This window comes from Fusarium oxysporum, chromosome I (genome assembly GCF_013085055.1).
Source record: "Fusarium oxysporum Fo47 chromosome I, complete sequence".
NCBI classification, from domain to species: Eukaryota; Fungi; Ascomycota; class Sordariomycetes; order Hypocreales; family Nectriaceae; genus Fusarium; species Fusarium oxysporum.
Window position 1 is genome coordinate 4,171,034 of NC_072840.1, and position 27,227 is coordinate 4,198,260.

Here is a 27,227-nt window from a genome sequence, read left to right on the forward strand (position 1 = left end):
CAATTATTGGTATAAAAGGTGTCAAGATCACGTTGATCGCAAAATTGAACATAATGGATACAGTTTGCTATAAGGAAAATGAATTCTTGTTTCTGTCAGATTTAGACAGCGAACAAAATAGACAATTACACGCAAATTTGCAGTTTGCAAATAAGACAATAAAAGCACAGATACCCGATAACACTCCAAGTTATATGCGCCCTATGAGTGAAGCCATCCGCCCTACAACAATAAGTCTTCTTGACAGCCAATTACAACCTGTATAGATAGGCATCGGCTTCCTGAAGCAGCTTGATCCCCCCCACGAGACCCCGCAATCGAGAGCTCCCCGCTTAGGAGCTGGGGACTGGGGACGGGGGCCTCCGGGGAAATGTCAGATATTTGTCGTATAAATTGGGTTCTCGGAGGATACTTCCCCGAGCATGTTGGCTTTCTGCACAATCTATGACAATTGTACAAGGTAAAAACGAGACAATATGAGTAGAGTATGGACTTCAGCAACCCTCCGGTTACGACCGGCCTTGACGCCCAACACGTTACAGCCACGGGTGGTAACCAGAAACATGTCTGGATTGTCTGCCATGCAGGCATCTAATAGATTACGGACAGCTCTTCTGGAGGGAAAGAAGGCATTTGGTGCTTGGCAGATGCTTCCCGGTGCAAATGTGTCGCGAGTATTAGCAAGGTCAGGAGTTGATTGGGTCTTGGTAGACTGCGAGCATGGGAACTTGGATGGTAAGAGTTGAACCTATACTGAGGTGGTTGAATATGGGCCTAACATATCCAGATGGTGCAATGCACGATGCCGTCCCTGCAATTGCGGCTCTAGGGGTTTCGCCCATTGTGAGACTGCCTGATATGCAAGGATGGATGGTAAAGCGTGAGACTGCAGAGATATCCATGCTTGGGAACTCAGTGTTGACATTTCTCAGGTGCACTTGACAGTGGAGCCCACGGTGTAAGTTGCCATCTCTCTGAAGCCATACCATGTTGCTGACTAGACAAAGATTGTTGTGCCTTTGCTGAGAACGCCTGAAGAAGCGAGACAACTTGTGCAATCTGCCAAGTTTCCGCCTCTAGGCCGTCGAGGTTTCGGGTCACCCATTGCTCCAGAGCGATTCCACCCTGAGCCAAGCTTCTCAGAGTATCTTCAGCAAGCAAATGATTCTCTCTTGACCATTGTTCAAATTGAGACCAAGCAGGCACTTGAATCTATCAACGAGATTGCTGCCGTGGATGGCATCGATGTGTTATTCATTGGACCGTTCGACCTTGGTATGTCTTCCATAAATTACTAAGTTGGCCCAAAGGAAAAGTATTGATTCACAACAGGAAACGCCCTCGGCCATCCCATTATCGAAGGAGTTATGGCCACGGAACTTAAAGACGCCATTGCCAAGATCCTTGCTGCGGGTCAGAAAGCAGGCAAGAAGACAGGCGTATATTGTACAGGGGGTGAGCAGGCAAAGATATACGCTGATCAGGGGTTTGACATGATGAATGTAGTAACCGATTATACGTCCTTGGGACTGGTAGCCAAAGAGCAGCTCAGCTTCGCTGATGGAAGCTTGGCACCAACCAGAGGAAAGGGGTATTGATGTGTGCCGCAATGAGAAATTAGTTTTCCTCTGCTTTGTCCATTTGAGCTTCGACTTGCTCAGCAGTGAATCTGTGCATCAATTTGATTGCTTTACCAACTTTGCTTGGCTCTTCTTCAGGCGCGGAGGCTTTACTGATGTGAATCTGTATTATATGAATGTTAACAAGAATTGAAGTGTCTTTAGGTAAGTATTTCTGCTGACCACTGGGACATCAAAGTCGTATATATCTCTCCACTGCTTGGACTCAGGCTTTGGGAGATCGACATTAACCTCTGTATAGTCAAAGGGTCTCTTATCCCAAACATCTGACAATACATGCTTGGCTTGGGTGCAGAGACCACAAGTTTCCCGAGTGAAGAACGTAATTCTTGTTGAAAAGAGAAGACGACGAGTAGCAAACATGGTGAAGAGATTAGAGGAACCCCGTGGAAGTAAGTGTCTCAATGGCTCGATATATAAAGGCAATGCCGTCTTGAAAATGGCCTGAGATTAGGTGAAACGCATGCAACCGTCTCATTGCACGAGCAAATCAGATGTGACCCCGCATCCAAATAGGAAAGCGGTGAGAATATAGCTCTGTTTCCAGCATCGTCATCGCCTCCGCGGCAGAGCTTGAATTCTAGAAGCTCCCACCCCACCAAAGTCCGAGTCAAATATCCCTTTCTCTTCCTTCTAGACAATCACTAAACTATCAATTCTTCCTGTAGAGTGCAGGCCTTATACTACTTGCGAAATGTCTCAAAAATGTGTCCATCAGGGTTGCGGGAAAGAGTTTACCGATCCAGATGAGAAGTGCGAGTACCACCCTGGTCCGCCCATTTTCCACGAGGGGCAGAAAGGTAGGTTGACCCGGCAGAGCAGATGCTGTTTTAACCTGCCATTGTGCATTGCATTGCATAGGTACTAACTAGCCGTAAAAAGGATGGAAATGCTGCAAGCCTCGTGTCTTGACCTTTGACGAGTTTATGGATATTCCGCCTTGTACGACTGGCACACACTCGACTACCGATAAGCCGCCTCAGCTTGAGGAGAAACCCCAGCAGGATGATGCTGCCCTCGCCCAGAAGATCGATGCTCTGAACGCCGCCACTCCGTCTCGCGCACCGATTCCAACTGCCCAGCACGCTCCTACTCCACCCCCACCTGCTCCCGAGTCGGAAGATGATGATCCCAGTCTTGAGATTGCGGACGGTGTTGGCTGTAAGAGAAGGGCATGCGGCGCAACATACAAGAAGGGTAGCTCAAGAGATGACGAGGAGTGTGTTCACCATCCAGGAGTACCAATCTTCCATGAGGGGAGCAAGGGATACTCCTGTTGCAAGAGGCGAGTATTGGAGTTTGATCAATTCATGAAGATTGAGGGGTGCAAGACGAAGAACAGACACTTGTTTGTCGGCAGTGGCAAGAAGGATGGCGCCAATAGTGAGGAGGTCGTTTCCAACGTCAGGTGAGTTCACGAAACCAAACCGCGGTCAAATGCTATGATTGTTCGTGCTAACAGTTACAGGCATGACTTTTACCAGACCCCAGTCAATGTTATTGCATCCTTCTTCTTGAAGAAGATAGACAAAAGCACAGCCAAGATCGAGTTGGAGCCAAAGCAACTTAGCCTGGACCTTACAACAACCGACTCGCCCCCCAAGCGCTATACAGCGGAAGTCCCCCTCTATGCGCCGATCGACCCAAAGAAGTCATCGTATAGAGTGCTCGGCACGAAGCTAGAATTCGTCCTCGCCAAATCTGACGGCACTTCATGGCCAGTGTTGCGAGGAGACGAGGCCTTGACAGGCGAGATCCTTCAGGTCGGCCGTGCTGGGAGGGCATGATGGGAGACGTAAGTTATGAGAATACATGAGAATGAGCATAATATGGAGTTTATGTGATCGATATGGCGTTGATGAGAATTTTAGATGAGACAAGACGTCGTGTCTCGCAGAGTTGCTGAGAATTAAGAATGGACTAGCGATAGCGAGGTAGAGACTATGGAGCATCGGCATGAACTGAGATTAACATCCGTAACAAAAACTTGCTACACAAGTGTTCTTTTGAGTCGATCTGAGATGGTCTTTTCCTTTCCAACATGGTTACCAGCTTCGCTCGAATCTTTGTCCTTTTGTGTTGACTTCGTGAAGGGCCGCGCCACTCAAGTTTGCAAACAATCCACTGAGCAAGTGACCCAACAGCTGCTTGAAGTGACTGCTCCGTTACTTACGTTTAATACCGAGAAATCCTCCAGAAACCCTGCATTGTGGTGTTTCATCATGGGTCAGGAATGATAGGCGGTGGAACCAATATGGATGATAATGCTGACTAGTTTACTTTAGATTTGCCAGAACCAACAACCACATCACCTCACCTCTTCCCATTGTAACTTTAAATTATGTTCTGATTCCTAGTATTACGACCCTATTTGGGTTTCATTCCTATCTTTTTCTTCTTTAATAAGCGCTCGTTTGTCGTGGTAAACAACCATGTGGTATTCATTACTGGCTTGTCTTGTTAGTGCAGCTCATGCCTCAACGCTACAACCACGAGAGGATGCTGCACAAATAGCTCGGAATGTTTCGGGTTTCACGGCTTACGATGTCTTGAATTATACCAAAGTTGATTCTGACGATTCCTGGAAACTGCAAGTTCCTCTTCGCATACTCTGTGTCGGAGACTCTATAACAGAAGGTTGGGGAAGTGATGCAAATGGCGGCGATGGGAATGGTTATAGGCTTTCTCTCGCGAAACACCTGTCACGTAAGTTGCTTTTTGATTATTTAGTATGATATTAATTGATGGGTATACTGACATTGACTCAGGAGAAAAAGTTGTCTTTGCGGGTACAAGACACAAGGGTTCCATGGAGGACAGTTATTATGTGAGACCAGCCACTGAACGAAGATACTACGCTTATACGTATTTAGGCGGCCTGGTCTGGCAAGACAATTCAGTATATAAGCGATCACGTCACAGAGTCGTTGGAACAAAAACCTAATCTTGTCCTCCTTCACGCTGGAACGAATGACATGGATTTACGACCGTCGATCTCCAAAGAAGGAAACGACCCCAAAGATGCTGCAACTCGTCTCGGCGACCTCATTGACAAGATTGTTAGATACTGCCCGGATGCAGTAATCCTCGTCGCGATACCTTTAGCATCCTGTGACACTGAGAAACCCAAGATGCCTATTTACAGGGCCCTGATCCCTGGACTTGTGCGACAGCGACGAAAGGATGGTGATCATGTTATTGCCGTGGATTTCAGCACCTTTGATCTGGGCGAGTTGAGAGACTGCTTGCATCCTACAAATGAGGGTTATAGTATCATGGGGGACTATTGGTATGACTTTATAAAACAGGTGCCAAAGGGATGGATCAAGGAGCCTGTTGGTGATGACCCAAAGCGAGAAGAAAATGGGGTTGGAAGACGAGTCCTGCCAGACAAGATGTCTATTTTGGGTATTGTTTTGTGCTGGGGTGTGTACCCTATGTGTTGGGTATAGAAATTTGGTTTCCGTATAGACTTGAAATTCTAGACATAGATGACATTGATAAGGTTGCTAAATGATTGCAAACAGTTTGTGTTAGGCTGTCAAGACTTGGAATATTGAGGTTGACGAAGCTGAGAGCTTGGCTTGCAACAAGTCAAACATGTGAATAGACTGAACAATCAACATCACAATTGCATCAGAAGCCATCAGAAGAGCACATTCTTCGACCACATTCCTGCTGAATCCAATACTTAAAGGCCGGTTTCATACAAAATTGGGCTGAAAGAAAGATCCCACCCAACCTGGCGAATACAAATGCAGGGTCCCTGATAAGACGGGATTCTTGACCCGTGGCCGTGGAAATGAGAGGCATTGGATGATCGATAAGTTGAACGATCCCGTTCTCCCCCACATTAAATCAGCAAATTCCGATACGTAAACAGGCAACACAAGACGGCTTCTGACTGGTCGCTCTCGATTTAACCATCGTCACACCCTGCTGTCGCTCATCGCGCGTGCTTGGCGCCCAGATCTCAAATGCACTGTATCAACCCGCATTTAGTGACCTTTCACCACAGTTTAGTTGTTTTTAGCGGTCTTCTAGGCGTCCTTGGCGAACCTCTGGGGGGTTGGTTGTGCGGACTGATAAGAGAAGTCCATTTGAGTGATAGTGATATCGGGCGGCAGCCGATAGATAACAGCCCTGCTGTGGTTTTCTCATGATGCCATGTATCTCTTATCAAAGACGTCTCAGGCACACAAACAAGCTTAACCTGATGGCTGTGCTGCCCGTCCGGCCGATGACGGGATGGGTGCTATAAGTTGTCGCCATGCCCTAGAGCCACGCTGACGCCTGAACGGCTGTCTTTTATGTCAGACTCGACGTTATAAACTTAGCTCTACTCAACTGTCGACTCAAACTCCCTGAACGCATCATAGACTCCTGTCTTCTTATCAGTAACCATGTCTGCTGAAGTCTCTCATGGTCGCGGCGGCGCAGGCAACTTCAAGCCTGACGATACCGAGTATGTCGACGGCGAGGTTGTTCGAACTGGCGTTGTTGGAAGCCACGGTGATGGCGCGTACAGTTCTGGTCGTGGAGGTAAGTCATTACTAGCATAGTGCCCTTTGCGCAATGTTCTGTCATTGCATTTACACAATACATTATCAACTGTCACACAACTCAGACAAGTCGCTAATATAACTCCATCAGGTGCTGGCAACATCGCTGACATAGGCACACCCACCACCGAGCGCAAGGATGTGGACATCATCCCCGAGACTGCTGTCCGACCAAGCCAAGACGGCCGAGACTACCATACCGGTCGTGGAGGCGCTGGTAACGCGCAGACCGCAGGTTCTGAGAAGGAGTCCGAGGAGCGCGAGAAGCCTGTGATCAAGACTCCTGTTGGTCTTGCTGACAAGCTCAAGTCCAAGATCTTTGGCCACAAGAAGTAGACTCCTGTTCGATTGTCCGTGACAAGTCTCGAATTGCGACTTGACCTTGAGGAGGCGGGATTTATCGTTCTCAGGTTGCGTTATCGTTGATATTGGTTATTGTGGAAATACCCCTGATGCCATACTGTTCTTCTGAATAATTTGATTTCTATCGTGTCGCTTGCTTTATCGCGCAATGCGCGAGCATGTGGGATAAAACCTGACAACCCAGTGCAGATGGGTGGTTGGTGACATTGACAAATGCAACGCACCCCAGCTTTCTGATATTTCTGTGTCTGACCTGCATTCCTTGCTCCAAATAAAGATCTGACAGCTGCTGGCAACTGTGTTGTTGGAGATTGCGTTAACTCACTGAGAAGTAAGCAGAAAAGAACATGCAAGAATGTACCATATAGCGTACCTATGCATGTGCTAAAATTTCCTCCAAGTTGGGCTGCCATGACGTTATTCCACTGATCAAGGACCATCCCTCATAGTCTTCCATACCCCATGCTCCACTTCCCCTCATTTCTGGCTTCTTTAATGGACATTTTGGTAATGAAATGAGTCGACAAGCTCAGAGATCCCTCGGACAGCGGAGTGCCCGTGTCTCCGCTAAAGAGCAGAACGAGCTGAAAAGAGAAACATGATAATCCAGGATTGGCTCTAACCTGTGGACTCTTGAGTCCCAAGCCCGAAGCTAAACTAATTTGGCATCGAACGAACCCATCTCTGATCTAAGAGAAACTGGAAGTCTGCAAGCACCTTGTTAGTGCTAGAATGGTCCTTAAAAGACCCTGATAAGAGCCCGAATAGCCCATGGATCGTCACAGATAGCCTTGATTAAGCCGGCTTGCAGCGATCCTGTCCAAGAGAGACCCAAACATGGCGAATAAGCATCGTGATACCCCGTTGTGATTATGGTCTGGTTAGTCCTCTTTCGCATGGGAGGGGCGCATAAGTTGATGGGATGAACAAGATGTGACGGTAATGGCCGCGGCCCTTGGCTTCTGGGTGCCAGCCATGTTTAAGAGTACGACGATGCGCATTTCACTAATAATTGTGAGCCTTTTCTTGTTACTTTGTTCTCTGCTCATTGCTGTATAATCAATCCAACAACCGTGACTGTCGGCATCCACGTATCCATTGTCTTTCAACGCTTGCTGGCGGAGTACATGGCGCAATTCACGACTTATCGAGAGCAGAAGCCTCTCTTTACTAATCCAAAACCGTCTTCAATCTCGTGAGGAAAAGTGTCTGGTGTTGAATGCGCCTGGGGGGACTCAAGCTCACCAGTCTCGGCCTTGTGACGACAATCACGTGCACCCAGTGAGATCACGAGTGCGACATAGCTACCTGTAGTCATGGCGCCAAACCTTCAACCTCTTCCTCAGCGTCCGCGCCTCCAAGACCATAGACCGTGGTCCGGACTCTCTAATATTTCGAAACGATCCTTTAGATCTTGCGCAACTTCTGCTTTCGAGGCCGACGACGAGCGATCCTCTAGCGACGGCGATATGAGCCCTCGCAATAGCCAAGCTGACATGCGACGGCCAATCGTGCCGCGTCACTCTGGCCATGATGCTCGCCCGACGAGTCGAAAGGAGCTTCTAGGGTGGTACGCCTATGCATTTGCGGCTGAGACGTATGTGATTTGTGGAATTGGTAGGTTATTAATAGTGAAGCAATATCTCTGGGCTACCTACCCGGAGATCGCCAAGACCCATTACTGATACGCATGCTCCAGCTTCCTTTATTCCCATCCTTCTAGAAACTCTCGCCAGAGAGAACGGTGTGCTACTCTCTGACCGAAAAACACCATGCGGGTCTAGCGACAGTAAGAAAGAGGGGGATGGGCAATGCATTGTCTGGGTATTTGGAGTAGAGATCAACACTGCAAGCTTCGCCATGTACACATTTTCAGTGAGCGTCTTGATTCAAGCACTGCTCGTTGTCAGCATCAGTTGCGCTGCTGACCATGGAAACTACCGCAAGAAGCTTCTTCTCAGCTTCGCCTGGATTGGGAGCTTCGCCGTTATGTCTTACATCTTCATTACGAAAGACAACTACATTCTCGGCGCCCTCTTGACCATCATCTCCAACACATCCTTTGGCGCATCCTTTGTATTACTGAACTCCTTTCTTCCGCTACTTGTGCGATATCATCCCGATGTTATCGAGGCCAACGTTGCTGATACTCCAGATCTTGCCAATTCTGAATTCGAGTCACGCCCTTTGGATGACTCAGTAGGTGAGCTCGAGGCGTCTAGAGTTACAACAACCTCACCTCTGTTACAACCTCAAGACGGCGAGCGACTGAAACCAACAGCAAGCCACGCGGAAATTACTTCCAAGGAACTGCAGCTGTCAACGCGAATCTCAGCCATCGGAATTGGTACCGGCTATATTGCCGCGCTCTTCTTGCAATGCGTTTGTATTGGTGTTCTCATCGCCATGCATAACACCACATGGGGCCAACGAGTCGTATTATTCTTGGTCGGACTTTGGTGGACCGTCTTCACTATTCCCGCCGCCATGTGGTTGCGGCCCCGCCCCGGGCCTCCGCTGGCTGATGACGGCCGCAAAGGCATCATGGCAGGGCTTGCGTACATATTGTACTCATGGAAGAGCTTATTCAAAACCGTTCAACAGGCTAGACGCCTCCTTGACATCGTTTTGTTCCTTGCCGGATGGTTTCTCTTGTCCGATGCGATCGCAACCACGTCATCTACCGCGATTCTATTCGCCAAAACCCAACTCCACATGAAGCCGTGGGCACTTGGTATGATAAATGTCATTTCAACTCTGGCAGGGGTATTCGGCGCCTTCGGATGGTCGTGGATCTCACGGCTCTTTAACCTCCAAGCCCATCAAACCATTCTTGTCTGCATTGGTTTGTTTGAGTTAATCCCCCTTTACGGCTTGCTGGGTTACCTTCCTTTTGTTAAAGAATGGGGCGTGTTTGGCCTCCAACAACCATGGGAGATGTATCCACTGGCGGCTGTATATGGAGTCGTGCTCGGAGGTTTGAGTGGTTACTGCCGCTCTCTGTACGGTGAGCTTATTCCACCCGGATCCGAGGCAGCGTTCTACGCCTTGTACGCTATAACGGACAAGGGATCCAGTGTCTTTGGCCCGACGATCGTCGGTGCTATCATTGATAGAACTGGCACGATTCGCCCGGCTTTCTGGTTTTTAGCAGCATTAGTTGGCTTTCCTGCGCCATTGATCTGGTTCATCAACGTCGAGCGCGGTAGAAGAGAGGGCGTGAAGCTCGCCGAGTCAATGGCAGGATCTTCTGTGGAGGAAGCAGACGATGATGAACATGAGCCTGAGCGTCGTGGAATGCTGGCCGACTATCAGAGAGAGCAGGAAGATGGTGTTGTCGATGAACACGCAAGACCCTAGCTCAGATGGCTGTTGATTCTTGGATGGGTAAGGTAGCATAGCGGTGGCGTTTACTTAGATGATTGGTGATATCATAATTTGGGTACGATTTATAAGTGCTAGACAACGAACTAAATTCAGCATCATCAATACCTCAAGTTAATCAATATACCACAGTATTTTCCTTTTTGATTAGAGTTGGGGCTCTCTTATGTACATATATCTATATAGCGATGAATAACGCGTGAGCTTTATAAACTATTGGATCGGAGTTTCTAGAAGCAGACTTCCCTGCACGGATTTCCGGGGCCTAAGTTTACGCTCAATGTAACGCAAACGCGCCTGCAGTTTTTTTCTCTATCCCCTCACTCTTGCTTTCCACCTTGAAACAAACAGACTCCAGTTAACAAACAACCTTGACTCTTCAAAACCTTACACTTGCGCCTCACCCAATCACTTACCCTTTATCAAAGCTATCATCGATTTTCATCTCTGGAATACGTTCCGAAAACCTGACTGAATCGCGCCAAGACTCCTTCGTCCTGCGCCTCTTATAAGCTACTAAGCCAAGGCTTGTCCAGACGCGTTGGCTAACGCTGGGCGCTAGTCGCTCTTCCGTAGGACTGAACTCCGTCCATCAGCTTAGGTGTTTAGGTGGCCCCAGTGCCAGCTCGATCACGTGACACTAGTCTTTTGGGCTTTTGGCTCAGTTCTTAGTTCTTCCGCAGATTGCGACGTTGCTCTCCCAGACAAATCGAGTCTCTTTCGTTGCGCACAGGACATCATCGCAAGCCGCGGCTTGTTGCTCAAAGGCAGCTTGGGCTCGGCTCAGCACAGATCGCGACATCGAAAAAACCAGATAAATCAATCCTCTTTCCATTTCTATATAACCTTTTCTCCCATTTCCGCGTCGCTTCTTCGCGCGCCTTGTCGTTCCTCTGCAAACCCCTCCTTCTCTCCACTCCCGACGCGGTCATACCCAACCGCATCAAACCGCCACAATGAGCAACCGCAAGAGATCGCGATCCGTCGGGGAGGAGAATCGCGCTGAGTGCCCTTTCACGATTACTTACGCGACTGGCCCTGCGGCTACTCAGGCGGACCGTCAAAAAAACAAGAAGCGGAAGCGCGATGGCCAAGATGACGATAAACGGGTCCAGATTCAAATCTCCCCTTTCTCCCCAACGGGCAACTTCAAAACGCACGAGAACATGGACTTGTACTACACTGTCGAACCAGGAAAACGATGGCAAGATATGACGCGCTACAATAGCTTCGTCCGTAAGTATCCGATGAAATCTCGGCGCCGTCCGTTGTACGGGCTTATGGCTAACTCTTGGCAGTCAACAGTGTCAAGTATTACAGTGAAGGTTTTGTCAATGTTGCCAACGAGGTAACAATTGAACAACAAAAAGCTCAAGGAGATGGCAAGGGTATTTACAAGAAGAGCAATAATGACTGGGTCGCGCGTATCCTCGAGATCCGTGCTTCCGATGAGCACCACGTCTATGCACGCGTTTATTGGATGTACTGGCCGGACGAACTCCCCTATGGAACACTCGACGGCAAAAAGACTGTTCAAGGCCGCCAGCCGTACCATGGCAATAATGAGTTGATTGCCTCTAATCATAGTATGTTCTAGAATACTGACCGATATCATGCTGCAATGCGACTAACCCTTTTTCTAGTGGACATTATCAATGTTGTTAGTGTTACAGGACCCGTTACCGTCAACCAATGGATAGAGTCAGATGACGAGGAGATCCAAGACGCGCTTTATTGGCGTCAAGCGTACGACTGCCGCAACATGCAACTTTCGGTATGTCTCTCGATACCTCATTTGGTTTCCGAAAGTACTGATGACCGTTTAGTCCGTTGAGCTCATGTGCAAATGTCAAACTCCTGCGAACCCTGACAAGACCCTGATTGGGTGCACGAGCCCGAGTTGCGGGAAGTGGATGCATCACGAATGCATGGCTCACGAAATTCTCCTGCAAGTCTACGAGCGACTAGGAACAGATAAGCCCCATCGAACCGAGGGATCGGCCGTCAAGGAAGAGAAGCCCGAGGAGGCGACGCGCCCTCTATCGCCCACTGACGCTGGGGAGAAAGAGACACAACCTACGATCGATGTCCGCTCCGGCGAAACGAGCGATAACGTCCACGTCAAAAAGACTGCTCGCGAAACACCTCGCGAAACAGAAACCCCTACACCTGGGCCAACGCCGTCCCGGTCTATCACCACCGCATCAGCCAAAGGATCGGCCAAGAAAGGTCGCAAGAAGAAGGCTGCAGACTCCAAGCCATACCTGGGACTTTTCGAGGCCACACTCAAGATGCAAGACGGCCCCACAGCGTGGGAGATTCGTGACCTGCGCGAGAACGTAACGGGTGGTGACAAGACCTGGACCGAGAAAGCTCATTGTCTGCTGTGTGGTTCCAGCATTGACTAAGTATTCAATATCATGACCATGTAGCTACCCCGAGTCTGCTCCGGTAAGCAGGCTCCTTGAGTCTACAAGGTGCAACTCAACATTGCTTAGGGGGGCCATACGGTGCCCTAACATGTTACTGATGACTTGTGGACAACATGGATGGCCCGATCCAGCTGTAAACTCGATACGGCTCATCGGGATGGTCAATGGTTAAGGTTTCTTTTGTGAAAATTTCGAGGTGACTTTCTTGGCGATTCGCCCACTGGTGGACATCACGGGCGCGGCGTTGGAGGCGAATATGGCTATGCTGTGAGATTGGAAGATGGACTGGTTGGTCTTGGAACTTGCGAGCGGTGAGGAAGATGCGTTTGTTTTGCTATTATCTATGAGGTTCAATTAAATGCCACGCAAAAGAGCAGAGGTAGTATAGTCTCCTGGGCCGGATGGGTAAGGGGAGAGCATGGAAACCTACAGACTGAGAGGGAAACTCGGGAAGTAGGTCGATTAGCTTATATTGGTGCCGAGTTGGGTAGTGGTTAGGGTGCTAGTGGTTACCTGCCTCTGGGCTGGGCTATAGTGTTATTTTGTTTTGCTAGGCATCATCAAGGGGTTGTTGTTTCTTGAGAGTGTTTTCGTCTCCATTAATTGACTTTCTTTCCTTTAACTTGCGGCTTCACAGTCTTAAATCCCCGATGCAATCTTATGACACCATGGTGAACCCTTTTACCATTGAAGAGTATTAGTAGTTTTAAGTGATGGGCATTATTGCTTGAACTGGTGGGATGCTTTCGGTATGTGTCCAGTTTCCTGTCGATTGTCAGCCTACCTTGATTAATCTTTTGCAATAAATCTTACCTTTAAACTCTTAGCGGTCTGCAACGCTTCTCAGCTGGGAATAAATATAGGATCTAATCTTCCATGAGCTTACCTACTACCTCCACTTACATGGACTTGCAGTACGTACTCCACACGGAGCTCCATGACCCCGCTACTCCATAACGTCGCAGAGCTTCACCTCGACTTAAGGACCGCCTGAACCACTAGTCGTCTCCAGTACCTAAACAACAACAACAACCTTTCAATCTTACACAGTCTCTCAATTACCGCAGTCAAAGCTCTCGAAAGTCCATAATCATGGCTGTCGATCCCTTTGACTCCGCTCTGTAAGCACTTTAACCCTCCCGCGCAATGACGTCCTCCCCGTATCGCTGACCGTTCAACCCACAGAGACCTTCTCCGCCGTCTCAACCCTAAGCAGACGACAGACCACCTCAACGCCATCATCTCCATCGCTCCAGATCTGACCGAAGACCTTCTGTCATCCGTCGATCAGCCCCTAACCGTGCGCCGCTGCAAGCAGACCGGCCGAGACTACCTGCTCTGCGACTACAACCGCGATGGAGACAGCTACCGCTCACCGTGGTCAAACCAGTTCGACCCTCCTCTGGATGAAGCTGGCTCAGGTGGTGTAGGTGCTGGTGGTAATGAAGGCGCTGGCGAGGGTGCGATACCGAGCGAGCGTGTTCGCAAGATGGAGGTCAAGGCGAACGAGGCCTTCGATGTCTATCGCGATTTATACTATGAAGGTGGTGTGAGCAGTGTTTACTTCTGGAACCTTGATGATGGCTTCGCAGGAGTCGTGCTTCTCAAGAAGTGTATGAAGTTCCCCTGACAACACTGTGTTCGAACCGTGAACGCTGACTAGATATCCCCTTTTAGCTTCCCCCCAAGGCGGCAATTCCGAAGGTGTATGGGACTCCATCCATGTCTTCGAGGCAATTGAGCGAGGAAGAAGCACACACTATAAGCTCACATCGACAGTGATCCTGACCCTGTCTACTACTGGTGGCAACCTAGGCGAGATGGACCTTAGCGGCAACATGACACGCCAGGTTGAGCAGGATCTCCCTGTTGACAACGATGACAGCCACATTGCCAATGTGGGACGATTGGTTGAGGATATGGAACTCAAGATGCGCAATCTCCTGCAGGAGGTGTACTTTGGCAAAGCCAAGGACGTGGTGGGCGATCTCAGGAGCATTGGAAGCTTGAGTGAGGGGGCACGGGATCGCGAGGCTCAGCGTGAACTCATCGGAAGCATGAGAAGATGATATGTGCCCCAACCAATTCACTCGATATTTTGAAGAGCAAGACCTTTGATAGACTGTCTCGAGATGCATGTACTACACCGTGGTGGCATCCTGTGCGAGTATTGACCTTTGATTGCACTAGGAGCGAGACTTGATAGATGCGCCGATTGATTGATATACTCATTTGCTTTCATCCAGCTTTTGCATTGAAGGACTCGTGGCCATGACCAGGAGATAGAACATGATCCTCGGGCAGTGTCTACAAACCCTATGATGACGAAAGAAATCACAGAAACATGCTTATTGGACTTTGAATATTTCAATACGATATGATAGCGTTAGCTCTAGTTTCATGTATAATTACATGAGTGCTCGATTGTAATCGAGCAGCTGGAAAGCCTCTTAACCGGCCCGCTTTCCCGTAACCCACAGGCTTTTATCCGTAGATGACAAGATATCGACACATTCCAAGCAAGGCAGCCAGCTTTGGCTCAACCTACTTGTATAGGCTAGCACGATTAATTGATACGAGCCTGACCCTGGACGTCGATCAAGTTCTTTCTCCCAAGCCAATGGGCTTGCTGGCCCGCCATAAACTCATGGACACCGACTGAGGATAAAGTCAACCGCGTGGGATGTCCGAATAGTAGAGGACTTCTTACCATGTGGACTCTCAGGCTCAGGAGGACTACAGCTTGCGAATATCTTTGCCCATATCAGTTCGCGGCTTTTCTTCGAGGTGGTCTTTAGCCCGTGATGCTCTGTTAGACGACAAATAGTGGCTTATCATAGTTGCAGCATACGAGCATCATGGTGTGCTAGGGACATGGATTCAGGACCTTCTGAGTCAGGTAGTTGACACGTTCTGCACTGCCGTAGAAATGCATTGACAGGCTGCGTGGCTAGCAGAAGCCCTGCCGCAGCTTTTCACTGAGCCTGGTACCCGATGCATTCTAAGTATCCAAGAGATGAAGGATGATCCACCCTTGACTCGAGATGGGCGTGAGTTTGAGGCCTGGCTGAAGATGGGGAACGTGGTTGCATGATGCAGTAGTCACTTTTATGTCAGATATGATAGACGGCAGTCTCAGAGACAGTGAAAGTTTGGCAAGGAACTGGAGAAGACGATCAAGGAGACATGGACAGGGCACTCGAAATCGTGGAATGAGTTTTGGCGATTGTATGAAAGTCGGCGGAGGGGGCGGTAAATCGAAGCCATGTTTAACGGTGATCTGAGAGCGACAAGGATCACGATACTCTCGATTTCTCTTCTTTCCCATGTACTCCATGGCCGCAATAAGGTCTGTGTTGTGCATCTGACATGCAGGCAAAAGCTACGGGTCTTGGGGCCCTGGTGCTCTGTGCTAGCGCTCGGACTGGGCTCTTGGTGTTGTTGGCTCTATTTGTTTATTAGGCGTTAGCGTTGAAGAGGCTATATGTAGAAGCCGTCTTGTAGTGCTGGAGTGAGGAGGAAAAGATGATGGGACGAGGGTCTATTGATTGTGTGATAGGCCAGAGAGGAAGACGGAAGATGATAGCTCCTGATCATGATAGTGTTAAGGTAGAGTTAAGATTGTTTTCCATGTTCATTGTGAGGCTGATCCTACGACGGAGTAAGGTGCATACTCACCTACCAGTAAGGTACTTACATGAGATCGGTACCCAGCTGTACCTGCCAAGGCCCAGGATATCGGTACAATCTGACTGAGAAGGCGGGCATGACGGTGACTTCTGCGCTCTTGACACTTGGGCCGGTTGTAAGACTCGGAATAATATGTGGTTCAGCTATCACAACCACCATTCCAGCTACTACAGTCGTCACCAATTCTTGTTTTATACCTCTTCTTTTCGTCATTGGTAGAGACCCAAATGGAAAAATTCTAGAAAAGGCCCCGCATCATTCTGTTCCTGTTCCTGATCCCGTTCCTGCCGCTTGCCACATGCGCACCTGACAGACTCGCGTGCTCTGCCCCTGAAATTCAGGTACAGCCGTACAGTCAGTATAAGGCAGAACCGCAAGCCGCGAACCGCTGGCAAGAATTGGTTATTGCATGTCCAACCTTGGCGTCGGTTGACTGGCTGCCCAGGTTACAGTACCTATGTACAGCGCCTCCAGTTCTGCCTGGAAAAGATCAAGATAGCCCTATTGACGGCCCGAACGGGATCTTGGATCGGCGCACATGCCAGCACCCAGCGCTAAAATCAGGTCTCTGGTGTATGCACAGGACGTATTTCAAGTGACAGTCAATATATCGCCAATTTTACCCTCACAAAGGAGTCGTGGCTTGGTGTCTTGAAGGATATCGACCACGACCTGCAACAGTCTGGCATCATGGCATCCTTCAGTACTGTGGCATGACCAAAATAAGCCTCGTCGTTTATGTGTACTCGGAAGTGACACCCAATGCGAACATGATTTGCGCCATGCTGGACGCCAGATATGGATTTCAAGAATTAAGCGCCCTCGCCAACCGAGTGCTGAGTTTTTTTGACCCTTACCCATGGGGTAATGAGTTTATTATCGTTCAACAGTATTGGTAATTACCACCGATGAGGTCAGTCTGACCAGATACTTTATGACTACTCATAAGCAGGCGAAACCACCGCCTGATACATAGCACAAACGAAAAGTTCCCTCACAGGCTCACAGTTCTCGCTCGGCTCGACTTGAATTTTGTCAAGCTATTGACAACTCACAGAGTGAGTACAAGAAAATGCAAAGGCCTAGTAGTGGTAGTCTCAGGCAAGGACGGCGGTTGTCATGCTCCTTGACCCTTGACCCCAGTCCCTTCTGTCGGCATGTCCCTGGTCCCTTGTCGCAGTAACAATGACGAACATGGAGGGCCCACTGCAGGCTCGGTAGCTAGGTGCTAGGCCGGCGATATGATGAACGGGGCATCCTGCAAATCCGTCCTGCAGCTCTGAATTACAGTAACTGTCCAGCCGCATGACCGCCAATTCGCATCGTGTCTCCGCCAGCTACGGCACGGCTACCCCCACCGACCCAGCATTTTTAAGCCTTCTTTGGCCCTGACTCGCATCTTGAAATGTCAATGTCAGCCTCTTGCCAAGGCTCCTTTGAGGAACTGATAGGAAAGAAGGAAGATTCGAGTCGATCTCGAGTTAAAAGAACGGCAATGAACCTCAGCTCAAGCCCCAAAAAGGACTGTTCTGACCAGAGCCTTGACCTGAGTCTAGGAATGGACTGATGGGAGCGGGCTCCCTCTTGACACTACTTACCCATGTACTGTACATGTACATCGGCGCAGAAAGACCCCTCCACAAGCCGCCCACATATGCATTCTTAACTCATCTTTCAGGCCACGGCTCCCTTTGGTTTGCCGTGCATCTTATACATGTATGACCGCAAACTGCTCTGATATGTATAGCATTTAGTCAAAATTAGGGCATAAAAGAAGGCATAGTCGCCCACGGGATACTGTGAAACATGAGTCTCAGTCCCAGAACCGGCTGATGGAATAACATGTAAGATGAGCAACTTCTTGGTGCCTGATATTCGGTAGGGCACAATATCGAGCTTTTGACAGGGCCTTTCACGCCCATAAACCCACAGCACGCCCCTCATTAAACTAGAAAGCAGCCAGCATCAAGACTTGGGCCCCCTTTGCTGGAAAAGGAGTCCACATTGCATCCCACTCACTCTTACACTGGCCGATTCTCCCCCCTCGTCTTTCTCAACAAGAGATCCACTTCACAACCTCTCAGTCTATCAAGTCCACCCCTCATCGACGGAATTTCGAGGGCCCCAAGGGTCTAGCTATTTCTTTCCAAGCTCAGGCTCGGTCGTGTGGCCTCGTTCAAGAAAGATTTGATCCAAAGTTGGGTCTCTTGACTTTAGTTCAGACCCCTGTTTATCCATCGCTCGTCCCAGAGAGCGGTTGGTGCGCCGCCTCGTGCCCTCGCAGAGTTGAAATTGCTACATTTGTTGATCGTGTTTCCCTCCACTCCCACCTCCCATCCCGCCCATCTGGTTCCGTCTTCCGTCCGTCCTCCCGTTGCCTTCCCGCCTTGGATCAAACTTGTTCCCCTTTGCTCCCGCACATCGTCTCTACGCCGTCGCCGCACCAGCACTTTTGGGGCTCGATATAAAAAGTGCTAGATCAGTGCTATTGTATGTCCGAACCAAGCACTTCCTTTGCCCCATGGGCGCCCTAACATATACTTACTTGCGTGACTCCATGCCAGGTTACGGCCCTGCTCTTTCAAACTACTGTGCTAGGTCACTGCCCAGCCCGCTCTCTATCCACGAGAAACCCGAACCACCTCGCTTCGACCAACGCTAAATCACACCGAGTCTCGCATATCCGTCCACCTTCGGCACCCCGTGGGACCTCTTGGCCGGTTTCCATTTACTCAGCTACAACCCTCTACCCCCTGAAGCCGAACAATCTTGTCCTAGCACCTGGGCTCAATATTCCTCGCACAGCAACCATTTGTCCGTCTCGTTCACATTAGAAGCGAGTTTTGCCAAGGCACCTCACTAGACTTGCAGAGCTGAAGCGTGTTTTGCTGTATATTTCATCTACACCTTCCCATATATCGCCTTCGCGCCGCCGACGTCGAGGCACCTGCACCGTCACCTTGACCCCACGTTTGCGCACGATTATATCACGACCCGAATAACATAACTCTCACGACCATGGCCGAGAAGCCTTCGGTCTTGATTATTGGAGGGCTTGGCTACATTGGCCGCTTCCTGGCCCTCCACATCCACCAGAACGAGCTCGCTTCCGATGTGAGGCTCGTTGATAAAGTCCTCCCTCAACTCGCATGGCTGGCTCCTGAGTTCTCCGAAGCTTGTTCACAAGACAAGTTTATGCAGGCTGATGCCAGCAGACCTGGTGAGTTTCTACACTGCTTACTCTGTTGCTGGCAGCCCCGCTTGCTGGTGCAGGTGGCTCCCAATTATGTATGACTAGTTGACTAACGACATGTTTCCCCTCTTTCCAGAAGGATTGGCACGAATTTTTGACCGACCAGATGGAAAACAATGGGACTATGTTTTCAACTGTGGAGGTGAGACGAGGTACTCACAGGAGGATGAGGTCTACAAGCTTCGATCATTGAACCTTTCTATTGCAGTGGGCAAAGAGGCGGCCAAAAGAGGAGTCAAGGCCTTTGTTGAGCTGAGCACAGGCATGGTGTACAAGTCCGACTCATCACCAAGCAAAGAGGGAGATAAGCTCAAACCTTGGAATCGGATTGCTGTGTTTAAGTTGCAGGCTGAGGAGGAGCTCTCTAAAATTGAAGGGTATAGTGCGACTATGACTTTTGGACATACAATTCACTAATGCACAGTGCAGCCTCAACCTCATCATCGTGCGTTTACCGCACGTCTATGGACCTTATGCCTCTCAGTGGGTCGCGACGGCATTGTGCATGGCTCGCACCTATCAACACCTTGAAGACGAAATGAAGTGGCTTTGGACCAAGGACCTCCGAACTAACACAGCACACATTGACGATGTAACACGGGCTCTGTGGGAAATCGCAGCATGGTTTGATGCAGGCAAGCCGAAGTGGGACGAGGCCAGTATGGGCAAGATCCCCATCTTGAACATCGTGGATGAGGGTGCGACAAGTCAGGGCACCATAGCGACAATTATTGGTGATATTTTCAAGATCGAGACAGGTTTTCAGGGCCAGCTTATCAGCACATTTGCTCGACTCAACCTCGATAGTGTTGTGGACGATGTTAATGACGAGCTTCTGGGACCATGGGCCGACCTCCTCGCAGATGCGGGCATTACACGACCGGGCCCGCTAACTCCATTCATGGAGAAGGAATTACTCAAGGATACGGATCTCAGTATGGACGGAACGCGGCTCAAGACACTGTTGGGGTTTGAGTACAAGAAACCTGCCCTCACGAAGGAGTTGATTGAGGAGGTGATCGAGAGCTACAAGAAGATGAAGTGGTGGCCTTGAGCGGGGCCGGGAAATGGTTGAAGACGACATATGCGACGTGACATGACATGATTTGTATGGCGTGCGTATGCATGCATGCATGGATGAAGATTCGCATTGATTTTGGCTTGTTTCCTGCATGAACTCGACTTAGCGAAGAACCCGCCTGTTGCTGGAAGAGACGGACGATACCCGGGATGACGAAAGCCAACGGCATGAGGAGCAGGGCCAGCAAGACTCGACAGGGTTGAGCTTCAGCTGATTTAGTGTCATATGAGAATTGGCGCAGCTAACAGGTGATGATGATGTCTGGGGAGGTAGATGAAGATGCTATACATGCACGACCTGGATGCTAGGGGATACGGAGGGCAAAGGTCGTAGGAGATGGAGTGTACCCGAGTAGAGGGTAGGCTAATAATATAGGCAAATATACTAGTTACGTGTTAGATGGGGGTTTCGCTGCTTGTGATGTCGGGCATAGTTATGTGTACACAGCATTGCTCATGGAAATCGTTCCGACAAGGGTAGGATGATCTGGGGATCTTTGAATGATAGGAAAGAATGCTTGCTGTGACTTGAGCCGAGGCTTATGATGGTTAAACAACATGTGGAAGCGAAATGGTGAAGTTGGAGTCGCAGTACCCATGCGAAGGTGGAGATTGAGGTTGAGCAATGCGGGGATGAGACTTTGGGGGAGACATCTTGGTCGACGTCGTGAACTTTTGAGAATATGAGGGTTTGACATGTTGGGGTGATGTTGCTATGAGATCCATGCCAAGTGAATAAGCACCTCCTGCAAGGGGTAATATCATATGATGAGTGAGAGGGAAGACGTCATTCTTTGCAACGACAACTGAAACTTGTATAAGGTAGTACGGAGTACGGATAGGGAATCTACTACCTTATTGTTCATGGTTGCGTTTGTTACTACAGGTGACTCTATACCTTAAGTTGTCATGATATGATGCAAGTAAAGCATGTGTTGTGGTAAAATGAAGGGGGTTCTGATTGCCTTTCGAGCCACCGGGACCAAAGAGAAGTCCGCTTCTTGGCAAATCCGAAGCTATTTTACTGTATGCCCATTCACGGCTCAACTTCCTTATTCGAATTATTCCCGTCCTCTCAAGTTTCGAATGGGATTCCTGTCTCGTCTTTTGTCTTGTGCCATCGTCGCTCAGCCTCTTTTAACGTAGCTTTCAACCCCGCACTATAGACTACAATTTCATAGACGCACCCCTACTATCTGTCTTGTGAAGATTGAACACCTACTATTTTGGTAAATGCTTGGAAACAGAGCTCAACTGGGCCGTGGTTTTCCTCACAGAATTCAACGAAACGTGACTCTGTAATTAGCCATATTTTTGACCTCGGCGATTATGCGCCTCTCTCGGCGTTGCTTGTGATAAACAAACGCATTCACTCGGCCTCGTTGTTGGCAAACAAAAGATAGGTATATAAGGCTCTCCAGGAGAGGCCAGTTGTCTGGTTCGACATTGAACTTACCTACTTCCCACTCAGTGAAATTGTTACGTGTCTCAACTGTAGTACAGGTCATTCGTGGCGTGTCTATACTCTGAGGAAGGACCATACATCTGCGCTTTGAATCCTTGATAGCGTCATTTCGATCCACCGTCTGCCAGCAACACAGCCTTATTGTCAATACCACCAACAACCTACTAAACCGTGGTTGTTTTCTTTCTCCTCAAACAACATCTACACGAATACCCACATCTTGATATTCCTATCAACCACAACGCAACAATGGCTGCTCCCGCCGAAAAGACCACCTCTGACCTCAGTGGTAAATGGGTTCTCGTATGCTGCACTCCCCCGCTTCAACATAATGCACCCCTGTATCTTGTCACTGACAGTGGTTCGCAATAGAACAAGACTCTTTCCGATAGCTCTGAGCCTATCCTCAGCTTACAGGGCATCGGATACCTCACTCGTAAGGCAATTGGCTTGGCTACCATCACCGTCGACATCAACCAGTACAACGCCCCTCCCAAGCCCCCCAACACATCCACCGACGTTTTCACCCACATCGACATCACCCAGTCTGCCTCTGGCCTGACGAGCACTCACGAGAACCGCTGCCTCGATTTCAACAACCGCGAGCACACGGACTGGCTCTTCGGCACCGTCAGGGGTCGATCCAGGTTCGTCACTCTTGATGAGATTGAGGAGGACTTCCTCAAGACTGGCTGGCTTGTCGAGGGCGATGGCAAGTTCATCCAGAGCATCGCTGAAAGCGTCGACAACGGCTGGGTCGCTAATCAGATCTGGGGCTTCGAGGAGATCAACGGCGAAAGGAGATATGTGAGGCACATCTTGGTGACCAAGGGTGACAAGAAGGTCACCGCCAAGCTCATCTACGACTACCAGGCTTAGAGATGGGATTGCCCCAGAACATTACTTGACCTAGTATAGACGACTGACGGTAACAATGCTTGATTATCGCCCAGTGACTCATGCAACAGTTGCTCATGAGACAAATATAATTTGACAGACCGAAATGAAGTCATCCTAAACTGAATTTCTATGCACCAATTGCACCACACAACATTTGTGTTCACCAATGTGTATTATTCCACATATCGCGCTATGTTGAAAGCAGCTTTCCTGCCTGGCTGGCTGTTATGAGCCTGCCGTAGTCTCCATGATGCTCAGGCCATTATTTCCCCAACGCCCATCCATGATGCTTGATTCTTGTTTTCTTCTGTTCCCTGCGCCATATTCCCGCGGCCTTTGTTCCTCGGGATTTAGGTCCCAGCTCTGGCATATCACATGCTAAAAATACCACTTTACTCGGGTCTTCGCTTTACAAATTCCTCAAGGTCCTGTACTGTCGCGACGCCCAAGACAAACCTCCTCTTCTCATCCGTGATAACGGCGAATTCCTGCTTCCATGGCCCATCAGGTACGCCGCCACGGAAGAAGTTCTCAAGCTCCTCGAGGGTCGTCTCCATGGTGATGACCTGATAGGTACGGCCCTTGCGCTGGAAGCGTGTCATGGCGGCTGAGAGCTGATCTTCAGGCTTGACCTTGCCTGAGTCGAGAAGGGACTGAAGGTGAGGAATGGATATGTAGCCTAGCAACGCGCGGGTGTCGGCATCGACGATGGTAAGGTGCGTGTAGTCGCGCTCAAAGGCGGACATGAGGGCGAGGGAGATGGCATCGGAGGGGTTGAGTGAGAGTGCGGCTGGGGGGTCGAGGTCTTCGACAGTGGCCTGTGATGCATTAGCCACAACTCGAAGGAATAGCATTCTCTATAGAAGCCATATGCCTATAGCCCGGAGCGCAAAGTGGTGTCATGAGAAGCACATACCCCACGATATCGAGAAGACCACTTTGTAACCAGGGGCTGTGTCGCACCCGATGTTGTGGTGGTAGCAGTAGCAGTAGCCATTGTATATGCAATAGCTATTATAAGTAGTGCAAGAAAAGAGTTTGGCAGTGATTGGCGCACAAGTTGGTTCAAGTTGAAAGGTTGGAGAGTTGAAGCGATCGCGGGGCAGGATTCTGTACGGTCAGTCACCTATTGGGTCACGCAAAATGCTCTAATATGGTGGGGCAGAGAGGAAAAAATGGGAGCTTTTTTGTTGGCATCATGACATGGGTCATCTCGATGGTGAATCGACAAACACTTCTCCGTCAGCCAAGAGACTCTATGACTGGTGTTACTGCAACTAGGTAATCTAATAGGGGCATAGGTAGCTTGTTGTCAGCTCAATGATTAAGCATGCTTGATTCGAGATGACAAGAATGTGACGGATATGAGCGGGATTTTGCCTCATTTATTCTATCATCCCATATGTTTTCTAGCTAGTGTCGAAATAAATCATACATCGGGGTTTAATAGCAACAGAGCTCTAGCTATCCCCACAGCTCCGGGAACAAGCCCCATCTGCAGGCCGTGGATCTTCCCGCTAGAGTTCTTAATTAGCGTTCAACAGAGATCCGTCTAAGTGGAATGTATGTGTATCAAAGGCGAAGCAAATGGTTGAGCTATGGTGGGAACCAGTATTCAGAGAATGAATGCATTTCATTGGTGAGATAAACCAGTGTCCAATACGATATGAGAAAGCGCATCTAAGATGGAAGGAAGGTGTGATAAGCGTGATGTCACCACCCGCTCAAATGTACCTGCTACGAGCGTCATCCTTCCCGTTATTCACGGAATTGGGAGTCGCATACCACCTTAACTCCGCAAGATAAGGTACTACACCAACCTTCCTTGGACGTTTCCTGATTTCTTTCTCTCATATCATCCTGCAATATTTTCTCACGATACCTATTACGGCGTGTTAGTTTGTGGGTTAAGCTCTCTCGCTGGAGCTGAAAGGTCATATCAAGTACGTTTAATAGCAGCAACCGTTTTCCCCGAGTCGCATTGTATCAACAGCCGGCTCAATCGGGCAGATCATATTTCGTGCACCTATATTTGCGCCTTTTCTTTGTCTCCTCCTTATTTATCACTGCAATCATTCTATGTGGTACTAGTGCTTAGAGTATCAACTGATGAGCTCCACCCTTGACGTACATGAGTATCACTAACACACTGGACTGGTAGAACATCATCGCCTGCATCGGACTGCTATAATGTCCCCGTTGCACCCATCCAAGGACGTCCTCCAGGGAACGGTCTACAGCCCTCTCTTAGCAAAGCCCCGTACTCCTTATGAGGCTCACCTTGAGCTCTTCCCCGCTTACTCCTCCGTCGTACAAGATGTGAAGGGCAAAGCCAAGGAGCTCAGCGCCGAGGCGACAGCCGAATTTGAAAAGGCGAGCGCAAAAGCTCAAGCCAAGGCTGGAAAGATCGAGCTATACTCTGGAAAGTATTATGCCGCTTGCACCTTTGGTGGTCTGATGGCCTGTGTAAGTGTCCATTTTAGTGTTCAGCCGAGGAATATTTCCCCGTCTACCAATTTCTAGCATAAAGAAACTGTACTCATCAGAATCAGGGTCTCACTCACGCTGCCGTAACTCCCTTGGATCTCGTAAAAACCCGTCGACAAGTTGACTCAAAACTCTACACCAGTAACTTTCAGGCCTGGGGCAAGATCTACCGTGCTGAAGGCGTTCGTGGTATCTTCACGGGTTGGAGTCCAACCCTCTTTGGCTACTCTGCCCAAGGCGCCTTCAAGTATGGTTGGTACGAATACTTCAAGAAGACGTACTCTGATATGGCTGGTCCTGAGGCCGCACAAAAGTACAAGACCGGTCTATATCTTGCAGCCTCTGCCTCTGCTGAATTTCTCGCTGATCTTGCCCTCTGCCCCTTCGAAGCCGTCAAGGTCCGTATGCAAGGCTCGATCCCTAACCCCTACACCGGAACAGTCCAAGGCATCAGCGCCATCACAGGCAAGGAAGGCGTCGCTGGCCTATACAAAGGCTTATATCCGCTATGGGGTCGCCAAATCCCCTATACAATGATGAAGTTTGCTTCGTTTGAAACCATTGTTGAGATGATCTATGATCGCCTGCCCGGTCAAAAGAGTGACTATAGCAAGGCTGCCCAGACTGGTGTCTCTTTTACTGGTGGTTACCTGGCCGGTATCTTGTGCGCCATCGTCTCCCACCCCGCCGATGTTATGGTCAGCAAGTTGAATTCCAACCGTCAACCTGGTGAGGCTTTCGGCGGCGCCATGAGCAGAATATACAAGGACATTGGTTTCGGTGGCCTATGGAATGGTCTCCCCGTGCGAATTGTCATGATCGGTACTCTTACCGGACTTCAGTGGATGATCTATGTAAGTCTTCCTGCGCAAACTCGATAGCGACTAGATATACCTTCGGAATTGTCTACTAACAACGTGTGAAGGACTATTTCAAGATCTTTATGGGTCTTCCAACCACTGGCGGCGCTCCACCTCCAGCCCAGAAGCAGGAGTAGGCTATATCGGCTCCCCTTGTAAAAATGCATGAGTCGCTTGTGCCATAGTTGTCGAGGACTTCTTGGTGTGCCTTCGTTTTCTGTTCGTTCAGGTGGATTAGAAGCAAGAGACAGTGTTGATAGACCAATAAACAAACCATTTCTATGAGAGTGCTGGATTCCAAGCAACAGGGTGAGTGATATTTATCGTCGGGATAATCGCATCTATGTGGAACGGCCTGCCTGGACCCTGGGAGTACACAGCTTATCAGCAGCCATCCTTGTCTGAATACGACTTGGGTCTCGAGCAGCTATGTTGTAGACGGAAGCATGCCACGCTTGGTCCGATTCGATCCGTGAGAGGGATTTGTATGTCATCCCGCTAGTAGTTTCTTGCATGGGCGATCTGGAGGATACATTGAAGCTTGCAGCCGGGCAAATTGATAATCGCCAAGGGACGTGAACTCGGGTTCTTCTATGTTACGGCCAATAATGCTGTACCTGGTCCTTTGCTATGTGAGCTGTATGCTATAACGAAAGCCAGCTGTGCTGCTCACATTTTTGGTTGATAATTAATATGGAAACCTGAGCGAGCTGGCAAAAGAGGGTCTGGTGTATATACCGGCATTACGTCTCCGGTTGAGGGTCTAATATGGCACTGAGGCAATAGGGCACTTTAGCAGAATGGATGTCAACACCCATATCAAGTCCAGCGCTTGACAACTCTATTTGACATTGGTTGTGTTCAATATCGGAGCTGCAGTGAGCGGCTATGTCTACGAGAGTGTACGTAGGTATTACTGTGGTGGAGCGAATCTAGACTTTTCCTAAACGGGCACGTCTAATGCCGTCATGGTACATGATCGAGATGGGTGGGCACCGCAGGGAGCGGCGCGGTTTGTGTGCGTTGATGCAATGCGATGCGCGGCCGGTTACGAAACTACAGAGAGCTAGTGGAACTGGCGCTTGTTCCAGAACACTGCTCCCTTTGGTGA

General features: G+C 49.3%; 10 protein-coding genes across 10 annotated transcripts; 9 read left to right on the top strand and 1 right to left on the bottom strand.

Moving 5' to 3' along the window:
* Window positions 1-343: 343 nt before the first annotated feature.
* On the top strand, window positions 344-3,639 carry FOBCDRAFT_174142 (Pyruvate/Phosphoenolpyruvate kinase-like domain-containing protein). The gene is made up of 9 exons (XM_059608489.1): window positions 344-735; window positions 788-880; window positions 933-958; window positions 1,002-1,275; window positions 1,333-1,486; window positions 1,938-2,032; window positions 2,309-2,440; window positions 2,523-3,048; window positions 3,109-3,639. Exons 1-9 carry the CDS (start codon window positions 477-479, stop codon window positions 3,425-3,427), a joined length of 1,878 nt encoding a protein of 625 aa, XP_059466603.1. The 5' UTR covers window positions 344-476; the 3' UTR covers window positions 3,428-3,639.
* A 433-nt stretch (window positions 3,640-4,072) lies between these two features.
* Window positions 4,073-5,092, top strand: FOBCDRAFT_284168 (SGNH hydrolase-type esterase domain-containing protein; the record flags this gene model as incomplete). The annotated part of the gene is made up of 3 exons (XM_031182672.2): window positions 4,073-4,346; window positions 4,409-4,467; window positions 4,514-5,092. 3 exons carry the CDS (start codon window positions 4,073-4,075, stop codon window positions 5,090-5,092), a joined length of 912 nt encoding a protein of 303 aa, XP_031043440.2.
* Window positions 5,093-5,945: 853 nt separating this feature from the next.
* FOBCDRAFT_6365 (uncharacterized protein) lies at window positions 5,946-6,730 on the top strand. Its single transcript, XM_031182674.3, has 2 exons — window positions 5,946-6,182; window positions 6,294-6,730. The coding sequence occupies exons 1-2, from the start codon at window positions 6,044-6,046 to the stop codon at window positions 6,536-6,538; spliced, it is 384 nt and encodes a 127-aa protein (XP_031043442.2). The 5' UTR covers window positions 5,946-6,043; the 3' UTR covers window positions 6,539-6,730.
* A 1,151-nt stretch (window positions 6,731-7,881) lies between these two features.
* On the top strand, window positions 7,882-10,079 carry FOBCDRAFT_284172 (autophagy-related protein 22-like protein; the record flags this gene model as incomplete). The annotated part of the gene is made up of 2 exons (XM_031182675.3): window positions 7,882-8,182; window positions 8,265-10,079. The coding sequence occupies 2 exons, from the start codon at window positions 7,882-7,884 to the stop codon at window positions 9,923-9,925; spliced, it is 1,962 nt and encodes a 653-aa protein (XP_031043443.2). The 3' UTR covers window positions 9,926-10,079.
* Window positions 10,080-10,905: 826 nt separating this feature from the next.
* On the top strand, window positions 10,906-12,357 carry FOBCDRAFT_124854 (uncharacterized protein; the record flags this gene model as incomplete). The annotated part of the gene is made up of 4 exons (XM_031182676.2): window positions 10,906-11,185; window positions 11,248-11,535; window positions 11,593-11,723; window positions 11,776-12,357. The coding sequence occupies 4 exons, from the start codon at window positions 10,906-10,908 to the stop codon at window positions 12,355-12,357; spliced, it is 1,281 nt and encodes a 426-aa protein (XP_031043444.1).
* Window positions 12,358-13,325: 968 nt separating this feature from the next.
* On the top strand, window positions 13,326-14,848 carry FOBCDRAFT_212403 (F-actin-capping protein subunit beta). The gene is made up of 3 exons (XM_031182677.3): window positions 13,326-13,502; window positions 13,567-13,994; window positions 14,059-14,848. The coding sequence occupies exons 1-3, from the start codon at window positions 13,474-13,476 to the stop codon at window positions 14,448-14,450; spliced, it is 849 nt and encodes a 282-aa protein (XP_031043445.1). The 5' UTR covers window positions 13,326-13,473; the 3' UTR covers window positions 14,451-14,848.
* A 4,003-nt stretch (window positions 14,849-18,851) lies between these two features.
* Window positions 18,852-20,827, top strand: FOBCDRAFT_6381 (uncharacterized protein). Its single transcript, XM_031182679.3, has 3 exons — window positions 18,852-19,291; window positions 19,401-19,701; window positions 19,754-20,827. Exons 1-3 carry the CDS (start codon window positions 19,090-19,092, stop codon window positions 20,376-20,378), a joined length of 1,128 nt encoding a protein of 375 aa, XP_031043447.1. The 5' UTR covers window positions 18,852-19,089; the 3' UTR covers window positions 20,379-20,827.
* A 1,212-nt stretch (window positions 20,828-22,039) lies between these two features.
* On the top strand, window positions 22,040-22,955 carry FOBCDRAFT_6390 (uncharacterized protein). Its single transcript, XM_031182682.3, has 2 exons — window positions 22,040-22,172; window positions 22,242-22,955. The coding sequence occupies exons 1-2, from the start codon at window positions 22,119-22,121 to the stop codon at window positions 22,746-22,748; spliced, it is 561 nt and encodes a 186-aa protein (XP_031043450.2). The 5' UTR covers window positions 22,040-22,118; the 3' UTR covers window positions 22,749-22,955.
* On the bottom strand, window positions 22,797-23,861 carry FOBCDRAFT_6393 (uncharacterized protein). Its single transcript, XM_031182683.3, has 2 exons — window positions 23,686-23,861; window positions 22,797-23,587 (listed from the first exon to the last, which is right to left on the bottom strand). The coding sequence occupies exons 1-2, from the start codon at window positions 23,764-23,766 to the stop codon at window positions 23,162-23,164; spliced, it is 507 nt and encodes a 168-aa protein (XP_031043451.2). The 5' UTR covers window positions 23,767-23,861; the 3' UTR covers window positions 22,797-23,161.
* Window positions 23,862-24,481: 620 nt separating this feature from the next.
* On the top strand, window positions 24,482-26,403 carry FOBCDRAFT_212416 (mitochondrial carrier domain-containing protein). Its single transcript, XM_031182685.3, has 4 exons — window positions 24,482-24,712; window positions 24,931-25,235; window positions 25,322-26,110; window positions 26,182-26,403. Exons 2-4 carry the CDS (start codon window positions 24,960-24,962, stop codon window positions 26,251-26,253), a joined length of 1,137 nt encoding a protein of 378 aa, XP_031043453.2. The 5' UTR covers window positions 24,482-24,712; window positions 24,931-24,959; the 3' UTR covers window positions 26,254-26,403.
* Window positions 26,404-27,227: the final 824 nt, after the last annotated feature.

Coding starts and splice junctions, on each gene's coding strand:
- FOBCDRAFT_174142 (XM_059608489.1), top strand. CDS start 477: ATGAGTAGAGTATGGACTTCAGCAACCCTCCGGTTACGACCGGCCTTG. Junction 1,276..1,332: donor CATTGGACCGTTCGACCTTG/GTATGTCTTCCA, acceptor GATTCACAACAG/GAAACGCCCTCGGCCATCCC. Junction 1,487..1,937: donor AAGATATACGCTGATCAGGG/GTTTGACATGAT, acceptor TTGGGTGCAGAG/ACCACAAGTTTCCCGAGTGA.
- FOBCDRAFT_6365 (XM_031182674.3), top strand. CDS start 6,044: ATGTCTGCTGAAGTCTCTCATGGTCGCGGCGGCGCAGGCAACTTCAAG. Junction 6,183..6,293: donor GTACAGTTCTGGTCGTGGAG/GTAAGTCATTAC, acceptor TAACTCCATCAG/GTGCTGGCAACATCGCTGAC.
- FOBCDRAFT_212403 (XM_031182677.3), top strand. CDS start 13,474: ATGGCTGTCGATCCCTTTGACTCCGCTCT. Junction 13,503..13,566: donor GATCCCTTTGACTCCGCTCT/GTAAGCACTTTA, acceptor TTCAACCCACAG/AGACCTTCTCCGCCGTCTCA. Junction 13,995..14,058: donor AGTCGTGCTTCTCAAGAAGT/GTATGAAGTTCC, acceptor ATCCCCTTTTAG/CTTCCCCCCAAGGCGGCAAT.
- FOBCDRAFT_6381 (XM_031182679.3), top strand. CDS start 19,090: ATGGCCGAGAAGCCTTCGGTCTTGATTATTGGAGGGCTTGGCTACATT. Junction 19,292..19,400: donor GGCTGATGCCAGCAGACCTG/GTGAGTTTCTAC, acceptor CCCTCTTTCCAG/AAGGATTGGCACGAATTTTT. Junction 19,702..19,753: donor GAGCTCTCTAAAATTGAAGG/GTATAGTGCGAC, acceptor TGCACAGTGCAG/CCTCAACCTCATCATCGTGC.
- FOBCDRAFT_6390 (XM_031182682.3), top strand. CDS start 22,119: ATGGCTGCTCCCGCCGAAAAGACCACCTCTGACCTCAGTGGTAAATGG. Junction 22,173..22,241: donor TCAGTGGTAAATGGGTTCTC/GTATGCTGCACT, acceptor GGTTCGCAATAG/AACAAGACTCTTTCCGATAG.
- FOBCDRAFT_6393 (XM_031182683.3), bottom strand. CDS start 23,766: ATGGCTACTGCTACTGCTACCACCACAACATCGGGTGCGACACAGCCC. Junction 23,588..23,685: donor GGTCTTCTCGATATCGTGGG/GTATGTGCTTCT, acceptor AATGCATCACAG/GCCACTGTCGAAGACCTCGA.
- FOBCDRAFT_212416 (XM_031182685.3), top strand. CDS start 24,960: ATGTCCCCGTTGCACCCATCCAAGGACGTCCTCCAGGGAACGGTCTAC. Junction 25,236..25,321: donor TTGGTGGTCTGATGGCCTGT/GTAAGTGTCCAT, acceptor CATCAGAATCAG/GGTCTCACTCACGCTGCCGT. Junction 26,111..26,181: donor GACTTCAGTGGATGATCTAT/GTAAGTCTTCCT, acceptor CAACGTGTGAAG/GACTATTTCAAGATCTTTAT.